At 51.9% G+C, this 16,741-nt stretch overlaps 1 protein-coding gene across 1 annotated transcript in view; it reads right to left on the reverse strand.

Annotated features, from left to right (window-relative positions):
- The window catches only part of CLSTN2 (calsyntenin 2), a 484,980-nt gene that overhangs the window by 79,389 nt on the left and 388,850 nt on the right, over positions 1–16,741 (reverse strand). The window contains exons 6-8 of the mRNA XM_055127980.1: positions 15,428–15,613; positions 7,036–7,284; positions 2,641–2,762 (exon numbers count right to left, since the gene is read on the reverse strand). Coding sequence (XP_054983955.1) covers positions 2,641–2,762; positions 7,036–7,284; positions 15,428–15,613 — 557 coding nt within the window. The remainder of the gene's footprint in view (positions 1–2,640; positions 2,763–7,035; positions 7,285–15,427; positions 15,614–16,741) is intronic.

The following is a 16,741-nucleotide window of genomic DNA, read 5'->3' on the forward strand; positions in this document are numbered from 1 at the left end:
ATCACGTCAAAAAAAAGTGCTGGTGGGGATGTGATGGAGAAACAACTTTCAGTCACTGTTGGTGGGAATATCTGGCTCGGCCTGAATGGAAAATAGCAGGAAGACTTCTCAAACAAATAAAAATACAACCACCATGTAATACAGCACTCCCACTTCTTGTCACATATCCCAAGAACGCACAGATATGAACTTGGGAAGCTATGTGTGCACCAGTGAAACTGATGTTTGCCATTCTAGGGACAACAGCCAGGATCTGGAAACCCCCCAGTGCCCAATGACAGACAAGCAGCTAAAGTATCTGTGACCCAGACACACACAGGGGTAGTGCACAGCTAGAAGAAAACACATCTTATCACTTGCTATGACCAGCACAGAACTAGCAGGTGTCACTCGAAGTGAAATGAGTCAAGAAGTTCCCAAGCAGTGGGAGAAGGTGTTGGGTGGGGGAAAGAAGAGGTATAACAAGGGACACAGGGGCAGTGGTGGAGGGTATTGGACATGGTGGTGGTGATACACGGTGTGACTTTGTACATCAGAAGCACAAATACTGACAAGACTGTCATGTGATACCTCAACAACAACAAGAGACAAAGGAAAAGTGACTCAGGGGCTGGAGAGATGGCACAGTGGGTAAGGCACTTGCTTGGCACGCAGTTGACCTGGGTTCAATCCCTGGCACCACCCTGGTTCCCTGAACCCCACTAGGAATGATTTCTGAGCACAGAGAGAGTCAGGAGTCAGCCCTGGGCACTGCTAGGTATGGGCCCCCTGCCAAAAAAAAAAAAACAAAAGAAGAAAGAAAAGTGATTCAAGATTCTGCCTCAAAGAAAGCAAAGAAGACCTGAGTGAGGGTGTCCTTCTGTTTAGGACACAGGGCCTGACGTCTCCCCGAAAGCCTGCATCCCAGGAAAGTACCTGGATGGAGTGGGGGAGTCATGCCAAGCAATTGCTCGGTTTAAGGTCTGATACCAAAGGGAGGTGGGGCCAGTGGGCCTGGTCAGTGCTCAACACAGAGTGCTTTTATAAATATGTTCAAAGTTTCCTACCTGTTTCAGGGGCTGAACCGGGGGTCCACACATACATGGCATAAGGCCCTGACCCCTGAGCTATCTCCTGCTCCTGTTTAAATTTCACTCCCCGGAACGTCACTCATCTCTGAGAAAACACCGCGGCACTCCTGGAACCATCCTGGCCCCAAGAGCAACGTTCTTGTTCAAAACTCAGGGAGCACGGGATCGATCTTAATTCACTTTCCCATGAACTGTGTATTTTACAACCCCCCTTTGAAGCCGGCGGATGTGGCAGAGAGCCGTTGAAAGGCAGCCAGGAAATCAGGTCAATATTCCCGGGGTTCCTGATTTCTTCTCTTTTTCCTTTTTGGCTTTTTGGGTCAAACCCAGCAATGCACAGGAGTTACTCCTGGCTCTGCACTCAGGAATTACTCCTGGCGGTGCTTGGGGGACCATATGGGGTGCCAGGGATCGAACCCGGGTCTGCCGCATGTAAGGCAAACGCCCTACCCGCTGTGCTATCGGTCCGGCCCCAAGGTTCCTGATTTCTTTCTGCCAGGCTCCGAAGACCTCGCAAAAGGCACACGTGTACGAATCCTGAGGTTACAAGCAAGTGCACAGTGGTCTAAGCGGGGGTCCGACAGCATGGGGTTTCCCAGGAGCAAAGGGTGTGGGTGAGGTGGGGTGCAGGGAAGGGCTGCGTGACCTTCAGCCCTGGGGAGGTCAGCCGGCAGCACTCACAGTGGCTTTGGAGTGAAGAGAGTTTGGGGACTCCAGAAGCACTCGGGGCCCAGAGGAGGCAGGAAGTGACAGAGACAGAGAAACGGCTTACCATTGGCCAGACCAGGGAACCTTCCAGTCTGCTCCATTTTCGTCCCTACGTTTGGTTTGGGGGCCACGACCAGCAGTGTTTGGGGGCCAGTCCCTCTTCATTGCTTGGGGGTCATTCCTGGCAGTGCGATGCAGGGGCTCGAACCCGGGCCTCCCACAGGCAAAGTCTGTGCCATATTCTTTGCAGCCTCTCCCAGTCCTGTCCGCCGCACTAAACAGCCATCAGCCAGGTCGCCCTGCCCTGTCCACTGTATCACGGCCACACCCCGTCCTTCTGGATCTACACTAAGCCTTGCTGCCAAGGACGGTGTCAGTGGCCCCAGAGTGAGGCGCATTCTCACCAGCCTCACAGCCCGTTAGAGCTCTTCCCAGCAGCCGCGCCTGCCGCTGACAGGGGCCACAGAGGTCACGTGGTCTCCCTAGTCTAGAGACCCGGGCGAGACTTGGCCGTTCCCTGGCTACTGGAAGGACGGGCACTGCCAAGGATGCACTGAGCGTCACTGCAGACTTCAAGTCCTGTTCCCTGTTGTTGGGCAGTGCCAAGGTCCCCAGAGGGCCAAGAGGCATCGCGGCGCCTCTGATAGAAAGAGGCAGAGACGAGAGTGGGCCCGGGGCCTCTGTGCAGGACCAAAGGACAAGCTGTGCGTTTGGGGGTGCCCGGCCCCCCTGCCAGCCCTCCTGGCAGGAGGCATTCACCAGCCAGCCGTTAGGTGCCCTGTGAGTCAGTGTTCCCCGGAGCCCCCAAGGGCAGCGCATGGTCACACACCTTCCCCCCGAGACGCACCCCGAGGACCCCTACCTGGTCCAGCTTCCAGTGGAACTCTGCAGGGCGGAAGGTGTCGGCCTGGTCGAAGTCCTTGCGCAGCAAGAAGACCAGGCGGCAGTTGTGCACGTACAGGGCGTAGTGATGCCGGTTCATTTCTACGGGCAGAGAAGGCAGCGTGAGACAAGCCCGGGGGGCTCTCTGGAGGTGGCATCCCATCAGAGGCAGCTCTGAATGCCCCTCCTTCCTTCCCGGCCCCTCAGCGGCTCTGAGCACCAAGGAAGCACATTTCCATCCTCTCACTGACAAATGATTTGGCTGGATGTTTGAGAACACCCAGGAGGATTTTATTGAGAGGCACAAGAATAGTCCAAGAGTCCCCAGAAAAACTTTGGGCTTGTTGGATCGTGCTCCAAGGACTTAACTTACACCCAGACACCCACCCCTGGTGAAAAGCACGTAAGCTCCTAAGCTCCAACAAAAACAGAGGAAAGAAAAAGGTTTTCTTTTTGAAAAAGTTGAGGAGTTAAGGAGCTTGTTGTGTATGCACCTGCCCAAGGTCTGATCCCTGGTACCCATGAGCCCTCTGAGCCCTGAGCACAGAGTCAGGAGTCAACTCTGGGCACTGCCAACTGCCTGCACGTGCCCCTTACTGTTCTGATTTTCTAAGCTGATCAGGTGTCAGTTGTATTGTCAGCTCTGTAATTGTACTGAAAGAATCTAAACTCAAGGGTTGAAGGAATGTGGGGTGTGTGTGTGTGTGTGTGTGTGTGTGTGTGTGTGTGTGTGTGTGTGTGTGTGTGTGTGTGTGTCAGGCTCCACCCAGGAGAGGCGCTCAAGGAGGCCTCATCCTCATCACCAGGGCTGGGACCAGAGGAGGTGAGGGATGAGGCGGCACTTTGGGGAGCCTCAGTATTGGGCGTGGCCAGGCACTCAGGCCCACCATGGAGTTTTTCTTAATATTCCTTCTCTCTCATAATTGCTAGACTGATTCCTTCTGGGCCCTGCTGGTAACCGGAGGAAAATATAGAAGAGTGTTTATCTTTAGAGGAAGTTCACAGTCAGGAGATGCCTGTGGGTGTGCAGGCTGGTCAAGGAGAGGGAGAGGAGAGTTCACTGGGGTCCTTTCCTAGTGGGGGCATCGACCCCTCCCAGGGGCTTCTCATTCCCTCTCTCCTGCCTTCCTCCAAACACTCTCCTCCTGTTCCTCAGTAACCCCCTCCTCTCCTCCCTCAGAAACACTCCCACCCCTTACCTCAGTAACCCTCTCCTCTCCTCCCTCAGTAACATCCTCCTTTCCCTCATAATACTCTCTTCCTCTTTTGCCATAGTAACACTCTTCCCTTCCCTCAGTAACAGCCCCTCTCAGTAACACACTTCCCTCCCTCAGTAACAACCTCCTTCCCCTCAGTAACATCCTCTTACCTCCCTCAGTAACATTCTTCCCTCCCTCAGTAACAACCTCCCACTCAGTAACACTCCCCTCCCTCAGTCACACCCCACCTTAGTAACACCCTCCCTTCCCTCAGTAACATCCTCCTTACCTCTCTCAGTAACATTCTTCCCTCCCTCAGTAACAACCTTCCACTCAGTAACACCTCCCTTCCCTCAGTCACACCCCACCTTAGTAACACCCTCCTTTCCCTCAGTAACATCCTCCTTACCTCTCTCAGTAACATTCTTCCCTCCCTCAGCAACAACCTTCCACTCAGTAACACCTCCCCTCCCTCAGTCACACCCCACCTTAGTAACACCCTCCCTTCCCTCAGTAACATCCTCCTTACCTCCCTCAGTAACATTCTCCCCTCCCTCAGTAACAATCTTCCACTCAGTAACACCACCCCTCCCTCAATAACAACCTCTATTCCCTCTGTAATACCCTCTCTCCTCAGTAACAACCCCCTCCCTCAGTTACACTCTCTCCCTTAGTAATACCCTCCCTTTTGTCAGAGATACCCTCCCCTCCCATAGTAACAACCTCCCCTCCCTCAATAAGTCCCTCCCCTCCTCAGTAATCCCCCCCACCCAGCCCTCAGTAACAGTCTCGTGCAGGAATTTCTTCTTCCCAGAATGCAGCCCTCTTGGCTCTAGTCTTGCCCTTTTCTGGGCAGTCCATTTTGTCCATGTGATTAAGGCTAAGAAGAAAAGAATTTGGTTTTACAGGTTGGAGTAGGGCACCTGCTCCCCTCTCTCCTCACCCCACCATTGACAGTTCCTATGGACCCCCGGGAAGAGTCAGGCCAGGGTTTCCTAGCCCCTAAGTTGCTGGAGAGGGGGAGGCTTTGCGGAACTCTGCGACCCAGACTGGAGTCAATCTGAGTCGGCCACATCCCTGGCCACCAGGAGCGAGAGTCACACCTTTCCTCTCTGGGCACTCCCTGGCGCATTCTCCACTGCGATGGCCCTGGGGCCTGCTAGGCCGCTCTTGGAAGGCCCTCAGGGACCTGCGTGAGCTGTCTGTGGCCACTCCTCACCCATTGCTCTCAGACGAAACAGGAGCCAGCAAAGGGCCGCCTGGCAGAGGGAGGGGTTGGGAGTGAGTGTGGTGGGGAAGGCAGAGTCAGCACTGTGATGGGTGCCGCTCGCATCAGGAATGGGGAGGCTGGCGCCAACAGAGGTGGCATGGAAGGGGGCACCGTTTTCTTTGCTTGACACACAATGGCTCATTCTGCAGCTTCTCAGGGGTTAGGTGGGGCCTTGGCCTTGGTCCCTCGGGCCAGGGAACCCTCTGTGCCCAACTCTCCATTCTCCCCATCTCTTCTTCCAAGGGAGCACCAAAGCATGGAAGGATGGCTCCAGATGTCTTGAAGCAGAGCTCCCACATTCCACGGGACTTCCTGGGGCAGCTGGACATGGAAGGACACCAGGGTCCAGCTCCAGAAGGAGAGTTGACCACTACAATCTGTGTTGATGGCAGTGGTGATATTATCACAGTGACTTCTTTCTTAGAATTGCAATGAACCCTCACTGATGAATCCACTGTTATCCAACTCTTTATAAATTACTCCATAATTCATAAGTGGTTTAGCGTGAGTAAGTTTCACCCAGTGGATATGACAAATGACTGCCACTTGACAAAGGGTGATTTGTCAATTTGCATCAATAACTTTCCTAATATTTATGTTCCTGGACTGGATCGATAGCACAATGGGTAGGGCATTTGCCTTGCACGTGGCCGACCTGGGTTCGATTCCTCTGTCCCTCTCAGAGAGCCCAGCAAGCTACCGTGAGTATCCTGCCCACACGGCAGAGTCTGGAAAGCTACCCGTGGCATATTTGATATGCCAAAAAATGTAACAACAAATCTCAAAATGGAGATGATACTGGTGTCCGCTTGAGCAAATCTATGAACAATGGGGCAACAGTGCTATGACAGTGCTACAACGAATCCACAATTTCACTTTAGGTCAGGAAGTAATCAGAAATGGCTGTATACATATAGACAAGATGTTTATCACCATATTATTTTATTTGCCTTTAAAGGTAGCATCTAAATGGAAAACAAAAGGCAGCCAGTTCAAATGGTGTTTAGCAAAGTCACACAACAGAATTTTAAGTAGTTGTTGCTCTGTGCCCAGGGGTCACTCCTGACAGTGCTCAGGGAACCACATGCAGTGCTGGGGACTGAACCCAGGTCAGCTGTGTGTAAGTCACCCTATTTATCCGGCCACATTGCATATGGTTAAAGAACATCTTGTCATATAGAGAAATAATCTGTATAGAAAACAAAGGAAACAGATGCCCGTGGGTAGTATCATGTGTAAGACAAAAAGCAGATCGAAAAATTATAAGCATATTCTATGGAAACATAGAAATAAGTTAGAGTTCATACAGTAGTGAAACAGCAAATATTGAAAAATATCCCCAACCGTCAGGAATGTAGATGTCTTGTTTATTCTCTTCTATACGTTTCTATGTCTCTTATCTTTCCTGCTATAAATGTGTTGCTTTTATAATGGAAAAAAACTTAAGCCCAAGTCAAGCTTTCATTTATTTATTTTTTATACATATTTCTGATTCTTAAAAAAATGAGAGCCAAGAGTAAAAATTCATTTTTAAGCTACAGAAAAGAATTCCTCTCTCTTTGTGCCGAAGTTGAGCTCATTTTGATCAGCTGATAGGTTGGAGTGCCTTGTTTATAAAAAATAAAGCACGCCCTCTCTTCTGGGTAAGCCCAGCTCTGCAGCTTTGCTTGAGGATGCAGCTCCTCCGCATACCCCACCTCCATCCCCGCTAGAGGAACCCAGTTTGAAAACCATGAAGCTCAATCTCGCATTGAGGCACAAGCCACTCTGTCCTTTCCCTCTCCTGGAGAGGTCCCAGGCGGCCAGAGAACCCAAGAGCGAGAGCGCGCAGGCACCCCTCCTCGACCCCACGGATGCTCCCGCCCTTCCTCTCGGGGGCTGCGGAGTCCCCTGGCGCCACACTCACCCGTCTTATCCGAGTTGCAGAGGATGGTCTCCTTCTCGGCCCTCACGCCCGGGCTGGGGCCGTGCTTCATCCACATGGTGATGGTGAACTGGTCCGTCAGGTTCTTGGGCACGATCCCATCCGGGATCTTGGCCCCCTGGCGGCCGTCGAACCGGAAGATCATCTCGCTGCTGTCCACCAGCAGCCCTGCTGTCCAGTTGGTGGCGGCGCTGGGGGACGGCAAGAGGTCGATGATGCCGGAGGAGGCACCTGCAGGGGATGCGGGGTGGGGGTGGGAGAACAGAGAGGACAAAGGGTTAGGCCTTATGGGGGTGGGGTAGGGGGAATGGTCCACATTTCTTGGCGTCCTGGGAAAGTGTCTGGGTAGAAAAATCTGTTTCCCATCCTGAGAAGGTAGCTCCAGGGAAAAGAGCCAGAGGCTGTGTGGAGGTGTGGTGGAGGGATTATGGAAATGAGTAGGGCTGGGGGTGTAAGCAGACAGGTGGCTGGAGCCAGGGACGCTGGGCTCTGCCACGGACTGACGGCGTCATTCACCTTCTGACCAGCACTGACAGGCACCAGTCACGGGCCCACCAGGAGAATCCATAAGGTTCCTGACCCGGAAAGCACACGGCCAGGTCAGCAGACAGTCGTGACTCAGCTCTGCCTGGGGAAAGTACTAGATCCTGGCCCCGTGGAAAGTGAGTCATTCTACACTCATGAAATTCTCGGGAACCAAGGGCCCACACACGCAAGCCATGTGCTCTATGGCCAAGCCACATGCCAGCCCCATTGTGCTGATTTATTTTTGGTTTGGGGCTATACCTGGCGGTACTCCTGGTTCTATGCTCAGGACTCACTCCTGGCAGTGTTCAGGGGCCCTCAGTGGTGCCAGGGATCACACTGACATGAGACCGCGCTCTCTCTCCCTTCCTCTCTCCCTCCCTTCTCTTTCTCTCTCTTTCTCGCTCTCTCTCTCCTCTCCCTCCCCCCTCCCACCCAGATTTTGAGTGACATCTCAAGGAGCATCATAAGTACCCAGATGTGCAGATAGCTCTGCAGCTTCTTTGCACATGGCATTGCCTGTTTACTCACTGCCTTCCCGAGAGAGAGAAGAGAGAGAGAGAGAGAGAGAGAGAGAGAGAGAGAGAGAGAGAGAGAGAGAGAGAGAGAGAGAGAGAGCTCCAAAAGAGAGCAAAGCTTTCAATTTGTTTAAGTGCACCAAGAAATGAAATGCAAGCTGTTACGTTTGTGGCTGTCCACACCATCTGGCTCCACGCAGCCTGATGTGCGTCAGCATCTGTGGGTTAGGCGAGGTGCCTCCTGCGCTCCCCCCAGGCGAGACAAGGGAGGCGTCACCTGTCTCAAGGGCCTGGTTGAGGCACATGCTTCTCTCTGCAGGCTGTGGACAGGACCTTGTGGCGGGAAGTGGTGTCTTATGTATGGAAAGACTTTCTACTAGTTGCTGGGAGGTGCCTCAGCTGGACCCACATCCTAGGGGATTCTGCAGACCGTCAGTCACTGCATCTCTGGAATTTCTGGAGCCTTAGACAAGCACCGTGGACTCAGAATTTCAGCTCTCCAAGGAAAGCAAGGGGGACCTTATGTGAAGAGAAATTGGCCAGGCTCTGGGGCAGGGCAAGAGTGCCCAGGTGCTGGCCAGCTGGAGCATAGCCACTGCAGGCAAGAACCATGCCATCGAAGAGGGGTGTTATTTATTGGGTTTTTGTTTTATTTTGTTTTGGGGACACACCCAACAGTACCTATTCCTGGCTTTGTGCTCAGAAATCACTCTGGCTGGGCTTGGGGTCGGGGAGAAACGAGGTGCTGGGGATTGAATCTAGGTTGGCCACATGCAAGGTAAAGTGCTCTACCTGTTGTCGGCTTCCTGGCTCCAACGTGTGTTGTATTTAAATGACATCAAGGACACGTGCACATCCAGCCAGGAGACTGTGCAGCCCTTCGTGGTTTTAGGCTAGTGATTCAGTCTGGGGCTGGAGCGATAGCACAGCCGTTGGGCTTTCGCCTTTCACGTGGCCGACCCGTGTTCAATTCCTCCGCCCCTCTCGGAGAGCCCGGCAAGCTACCGAGAGTATCGAGCCTGCACGGCAGAGCCTGGAAAGCTACCCATGCATATTGGATATGCCAAAAACAGTAACAATAAGTCTCTCAATGAGAGACGTTACTGGTGCCTGCTTGAACAAATTGATGAGCAACGGGATGACAGTGACAGTGACAGTGATTCAGTCTGACAATTAATGAGTGTATACGTGCATGGAGAGGCCCTCTTGAGCTCTCTGAGAATGAAGACGAGGAGCTTTGACACCAGAAACTCCTTAGAAGCATCTTGGAGAGTTAGATTTGTGCCTCCCACGGTTGGGCTATTATTCAGAGGGTGCAAATGTCTCTAACCCTGATTCAGAGCGGGGCCAGCTCTATTCAGCTTCAGAAGCACAGTACAAAACCTGTTCTCAACTTTTTCAACATGATGAGGGCATGCATTGAATTGTTAAGTGATCTGATTTGACTTCTATAGAAGCTCAAGAGCTACAGCATTTGAACATGCAAATATTTGTTGAATTCATAAACGCAGACCTGCACGCATGGATGGAGGAATGAATCAATGAATGAATCTCCTATGAATATCTCCTGCGTTCACAAGTGTATCAACCCTGAGGAGAACTGAACGGTTGCTCGTCACTGGCTTTTACATGGCAAGGACTCGCTGTGTGGTCTCTGCATAAGGGGACCCGTCCTCAGAGTTCTGGAGTCACAGTGGACACAGCACTGCTGGGCATCAATGCTGGCTAGCCTGTGCTCTGAGGATGGACCAGCCCTGGCCTCTGGGCTCCAAATGACGTGTGCATCGCAGCTTCTGTTCTGCTTGCTGTAACATGGAATGACATCCAGGCATCAGCTCAGACCTTTCCTTAAATGGTGGTGAATATCAGATGTCACATGGCCCTGAGGTCCTGGGGAAGGTCACACATGCCTCTTCCGTGCCTGACAGCCTGGTGATCCGTGGCCTCTGCACAGCCATGCCCTGAGAGGCTGGAGTCCTGCCTTCTAATCCCCCGGATTCGGAGGGATTGAGAGCACGGGGCCCATTTGGCCCGGAAGCCCAGGGCAGGGGTGGGACCCTCAGAGGCCACAGAGGGCTCCGTGTCTGAAGGGGTCAGGAACTCAGAGACCCACTCATGCCACTTCCTTTAGGGGCAGGACAGCAGCAGCTCTATGTGCTAACCCGGGCAGCAGGCAGCCTGATGTCTGGGGCCGCTCTGAATCAAAGACGCTGTATCCAGCATTGCTGCCACCGACAGGCACCCCCCGACAGCCACCTCCTGACAGCCACCTCCTGACAGCAGGCTTCCCGCCGCTCTTGTCTGGCTTCCCCTTAAGCAGGATTCTATCACAGCCACTAATGGCCCCACATTGCCCGAGGAGGACGCTGGCGGCTAGACACCCACCCGCCTGGGTCTCTGAACAGTACCAGCCGCTCAGAAGAAGGGCTTGGATGCAGAAGCACCCCAGGGGTGTATTCCTGCTGAGCCCAAAGGCAGGAGAGTGGACTCCAGAAAGGTTTGGAGGAGGAAGGAGGACATTCGAGCAAAGGAAGGAAGGAACCATGAGGAAGTGTGGAGGATGGAGCAGGTTTGGGGACCAAAAGGAGATGCTCTTGCTCTGAAGAGGAAGAGGAATGGGTTGCCAGGTCCTCAAGAGGTGGGGACCCAGGCTAGATGCGGGGGACTCACATCTGGATGTCTCACAGGAGACTGTCATCCTTGTTCCCCAAACCTGCCAGACTAATTAGAGACTCTCTAATCCTTCGTTCTCACTCCTGACAGCTAACCACTGATTCCTGCTGATTTTCCTTCCTGAATCTACCCTAACCTCCCCTCCCCCCACCCCAGCTCTCTCCTAACCCCCCTGGTTCAGAACTCACTGTGGCTTGCTATAGACTAGGGCAGCAGCATCCTAATTGGTCTCCCTGTGTTCACCTGCAGTCGATAGAGATTTCTGCGACGAGAAACCCATGACACTGAGGCTTAAAGCAGAGCAGTTACCTGGCCCAGGAGCCCAGCAAACATCGGGCCTGCCAGCCCCTGAAAACACACAGAACCTCAGGAAAGAAGGCAGGAAACTACAACCCAGACTGTGTTTAGAAGCCATCTAGGTCACATTTCCCCGGAAGGTTGGAGGGAGCCTGGGGACCCTCTGCACGGCCTGAATGGAAGGCAAGCCCCAGGCCAGATTTGCTGTTTTCCTCAATGGCTCTGCTCTATCCTTTTTGGCTCCTTTCCCCGAGAGTTCCCCTCAGCAGACATCAAGAATCAGACTCCTAATAGGGAGGTTGGGATAAACCAGTCAGTCCCTCAGGATAGTCCTTCTGAAAGGTCCCCAGAAAGACGCCCCTTGGCCAAGTGTGTGCCAGTGTCAGGAAAGCTCACACATCGGAGAGCACCAGCACCTGCCTTGTTGTGAGATGAAGAATGAGGATCTCCCTCAGAGAATCCCTTTCGCCCCACCTGTCTCCTTTGCTCCCCAGAGGCGTTCACGCTTACATCACAAGTGAGAATCTTTGGGTCCATCACATCTCTAACTAGCTCCTTCCAACATCTCCCTCTGACTGGTGGGGTTTAGGAGATGCCTGTAGCTATCTGATGGTGGCCAGGGACTGAGTTGACTCATCACTCAGATGTGGGGAGTGAAGCAGCTTTGCTGCCGAGAGCGAAAGAGAGAACCGAGCTTCTCTGAGTAGCTCGAGCCTCTTCTATCCATTTTGGTAAGAACTGTTTGGAATACTGAAATAGCAGTTGTCTCTCAGTCAGCAGCTTCATTCTGAGAGACTTACCTATCAGTTTCCTTCCCCACAGGCCTCTCTCCTCACAGGCGTCTTTCCTCAAAGGCCTTCCTCCTCACAGGTCTCCTTCCTCACAGGCCTCTTCCTCACAGACCTCACTCTTCACATGCCTCCCTCTCCGAAGGTTTCCCTCCTCACAGGCCTCCTTCCTCAAAGGCCTTCTTTCTCACAGGCCTCTTCCTCACAGGCCTCCTTCCTCAAAGGCCTCCTTCCTCACAGGCTTCCCTCTCCACAGGTATCCCTCCCCGAAGGTTTCCCTCCTCACAGCCCTCCTTCCTCACAGACTTCCATCCCCACAAGTCTTCACAGATCTCCATCTCCACAGGCTCCTTCCCCGAGACTTCCCTCCTCACGGGCCTCCCTCCCCACGGGTCTCCTTCTCCACAGGTCTCTCTCTCCTGGTCTGGTGTCAAGACAAATGAAATATGGCCACCTCAGAGCTGGGTGTCTTATTATGTTCAGCTTTAAACCCTTAGTTCTTTGGGCAAAAGCCGTGTGTGTTCATCAGTGAGGTGATGCTGAGGGAAGGAGATGAAGTTAGATGTGTGGGTGTGGGGTTGTTACCAGGAGGAAGAAGCAGGTGAGACTTTGCTCTGGAACCTTCCTGTGGAGAAAGTGTTACTCTTGTGGTGGGGAACAATAAAGAGATGAATCATACTGGGAGAGAATCTCTCCCCAGGTGATAGACATCATCCACCCACCCACCAGAAGAGTCAGGAAATAACACTGCCTTCTGGAAAAACCAACATGGCGGTAGGGGATGGCTGGTCTCTTCAGGATCGGTGCTAGGCAGTAAATATACTGTGTCATTTGAAATATACCCTGCTGTACCATTGAGGATTAGAGGCTTGGTCACACAACAGTCACACAGTTGGTAAAAGGCCAAGTCAGATCAAGTGTGCCCACTGGGGGAAGCTTTGCCTTCTGTCCCCTTGACCAAAATAAGTCAACCTCCAATCTATTCATAAGTCACCTCCTCCACTGCAGTGTGTGTGTGTTGGGGGGGTGTGCGTGTGTGGTGTGTGTGTGTAGTGTGCGTGTGGGGTGTGTATGTGTGTGTGTGGTGTGTGTGTGTGGTGTGTATGTGTTGGGGGGTGTGCACGTGTGGTGTGGTGTGTGTAGTGTGTGTGTAGTGTGTGTGTGCGTGGTGTGTGTGTGCGTGTGGGGTGTGTATGTGTGTGTGGTGTGTATGTGTTGGGGGTGTGCACGTGTGGTGTGTGTGTAGTGTGTGTGTGTGCGTGGTGTGTGTGCATGTGGGGTATGTATGTGTGTGTGGTGTGTATATGTTGGGGGGTGTGCACGTGTGGTGTGTGTGTGGTGTCTGTGTGTGTGGAGCATGTGTGTGTGCGTGGTGTGTGTGTGCATGTGGAGTGTGTGTGTTGTGTGTGTTGGGGGTATGTGTGTGTGTGTGTGGTGTGTGTGTGTGGTGTCTGTGTGTGTGGAGTGTGTGTGTGTGCGTGGTGTGTGTGTGGTGTGGGGTGTGTGTGCTGATGCTGTGGTAATATGACCAGATAGGCTTTATTTATAATGTAAACAACAACAGAATTCTGCATTTCTCTCTGCTGGAAATGTCTTCTCTGCCCTGCCAGGGCCTGCTGAAAAGCAAAACAAGGGCTTCAAAAGCCCTCCGGCACAAAAGCAAAGAAAACATCTGAAAGTCCCCGACAACCCAACCTGTTTACCAGCTGCTGAGGGAACAAAAAGGATAAAACAATGGTGCCCTCAAGTATACTGCAGTACCTTTTAGAGTAGAAGACTCCAAGAAGCCTTGCTCCATCTAGTTCCCAAACAGAGAGAGTTCTAATTAAAGGAACTTTGAAAACTGTGGGAATGGCTTTAAAGTTAGAGATAATGTTTTTTTCTTATAGTCTCTAAAAATGTGACAAAAACCCAACCTCCTTGATTTAACTAAAATATTTAAAAATAGGACTGGAGCGATAGCGCAGCGGGTAGGGCATTTGCCTTGCATGTGGCCGACCCGGGTTCGATTCCTCCATCCCTCTTGGAGAGCCCGGCAAGCTACCGAGAGTATCCCGCCTGCACGGCAGAGCCTGGCAAGCTACCCGAGGTGTATTTGATATGCCAAAAACAGTAACAACAAGTTTCACAATGGAGACGTTACTGGTGCCCGCTTGAGCAAATTGATGAACCTGGGACAACAGTGCGACAGTGCTATTTAAAAATAACTAAATGTCTTGGTTTTTGTTCTGTTTGGGGGCTAAACCCAGCGAGGCTCCGGGATTACTCCTGACTCTGCAGCACTCAGGATCACTCCTGGCAGTGCTGGTGGACCCTGTGAGGTGCTAAGGATTGAACCCAGATCCACCGCACATAAGGCAAGTACCCGCACCATTGTGCTACTCTCTGAAACCCGAAATATTTTGTTTTCTTAAGAGCATTTTCTTAAGAACATTTTCTTTCTGGGTGTGCCACTTAGTTACATGAACTAAAACCCAGGCCATAATCATGGTTCAGTCCTCTCCAAAAGGGTCTATTCCCCAGCCCTTGGTCTTCAAGTTTGGATTCTCAGTAGCCTCTTTAATAGATTTTTCTCTTAAGTGTCACATTTATTCTGCAATGGTGACTACCTCAGTCAGTAGTATGTACATTGGAAAAGGAATTACGTGGGGCTGGGGCTGGGGCTCAGGGGTCAAGCTCATGCATTCCATGCGTGAGACCTGGATTTGAACACCAGTACCATACACACACACACACACAAACAGAGATGAAAATAACAACAACAACATCTGTACCTATATATTCATTGCAGAACTGTTCACAATAGCCAAAATATGGAAACAACCCGAGTACCCTAAAACAGATGACTGGTTAAAGAAACTTTGGTACATCTACACAATGGAATACTATGCAGCTGTTAGGAGAGATGAAGTCACAAAATTTGCTTATAAATGGATAAACATGGAGAGTATCATGCTAAATGATATGAGTCAGAAAGAGAGGGACAGACATAGAGGGACTGCACTCATTTGTGGAGTGTAGGGTAGCATCACATGAGGCTGGCACCCAAGGACGGTAGTAGATACAATGGCCAGGGGGATTGCCCCAGAGCTGGAAGACTGCTTCATGAACAGAGGGGAGAAGGCAGATGGGATCACTAAGAAAATGATGGCTGGAGGAACCAGTTGGGAGGGAGATGTGTGCCAAAAGTAGATAATGGACCAAGCATGATGACCTCTCGGTGTCTGTGTTGCAAGCTATAATGCCCAAAAGTAGAGAGAGAGTATGGGGAATATTGTCTGCCTTAGAGGCAGGGGGAGGGTGGGAGAGGGGGGATTATACCCGGAATATTGGGGGTGGGGAATGTGCACTGGTGGAGGGATGGGTGTTTGCTCATTGTGAGATTGTAACCCAAACATGAAAGCTTGTAACTATATCACGGTGATTCAATAAAATTTTAAAAATTTTAAAAATAACAACAACAACAACAATAATAACAATAGTAAACAAACTAAAGAATAGAAGTTACCTTAAAAAACAACAACCCTTTCGCAGTGCTTCAAAATTTAAAAGTCCCAATAGGGAAAAACCTACCGCATAACTTCTGTAGGGACTTCTCTGAATAGGTCTCGCGGTCGCAGCCCTTGCCGATGTAGTTGGTCTGCAGCTCGGTGGTGATCTGGATGGAGGACACGGCCCCGTCACACGTCTCCAGGTGGATGCTGGGAAACAGGGGCACACTCCCCGAGCCGGGCTGATACTCGATCCTCTTGGTCCAGTCTGCGAAAGCAAAGAGAGCAGGAGTGACCATTTGGTCCTGAGCTTGGTTGAGATCACGCGGACTTGTCTTCCCTCCAACCCTGCCCCGACACCCTGGAGTCACAGGGAATGAGGGGAGGGGAAGGGGAATTTCACGTTTGCTTCTGCAAGACTTCCTCCCGGAGAAACGCCAGCGAGAAACCTGCACCCAATTGAGGGGAGGCGTGTTGGCAAACATAAACTGACATAGCATGAACATGTCCGCTCACACGCAAGTCAGCCTCCTGGGTGTGCACACCTGCCATTCCAACTTCATTCCTTTCGCCCACGCACACTGTGAACCACTGTTACCCTTCCTCATCTGGCACCAGGAGCCAAGGCTGGACCCACCCCCCTGCCCTGCTCCTGAAAGGGTGTTGTTCATCATTGTCGTTAGAGGTTTTTGTTTGTTTGTTTGTTTTTGAGCCTCACCCAGCGGTGCTCAGGGCTTACTCCTGACTCTGCACTCAGGGATCATTCCTGCTGGGCTCCAGGGATCATACCATGCTGGGTATCCAAGCCAGGTTGGCCGCATGCAAGGTAAGCACCCTCCCCACCGTGCCATCTCTCAGGCCCAGTTGTCCTCAGATTTCTTTGGGTAAAACTTTGCCCCCTTCTCTTTTTATTTTTATGTGTCACGGATAACACATTTGAGTGCTGTGACCTATGTTCCCCACTGCCCCCGTTATGGCCCACGAGGTGACTTTTAGGAATGAATTTATCTGGTCTCGAAGCATGGTTGTTCAAGGATGTCAGGAAGTCCTGAGTCGGGGTGCAGGGGTTCTCTCCCAAACATCCAGAACTCTGACCCTTTAGGTGGCACTGATAATCTTGTCGCTGCTGTTTTGGGGGGAAACATCATCTGGGAGACAAAAATGTGCTGGAAAGGGACACAATCCCAATCAAAATGCCGCCACCCAGAAGCAAGCAATCAAAATCAAGCATATGGAGCCAGCAGCAGCAGCAAGGGACATCGGAGCTCAGGGACCCAGAACAGTGACAAGGGTGACATGAGTAGAGCAGCGGGCGGGCCACAGTGCACAGGTGCAGGTCTGAGAGAGTCACACAATCCCAGGCCAGACTTGGGGGGTCGAGGGAGACTTTGCACGT

The sequence above is a fragment of the Sorex araneus genome, chromosome 2 (assembly GCF_027595985.1).
Source record: "Sorex araneus isolate mSorAra2 chromosome 2, mSorAra2.pri, whole genome shotgun sequence".
NCBI lineage: Eukaryota > Metazoa > Chordata > Mammalia > Eulipotyphla > Soricidae > Sorex > Sorex araneus.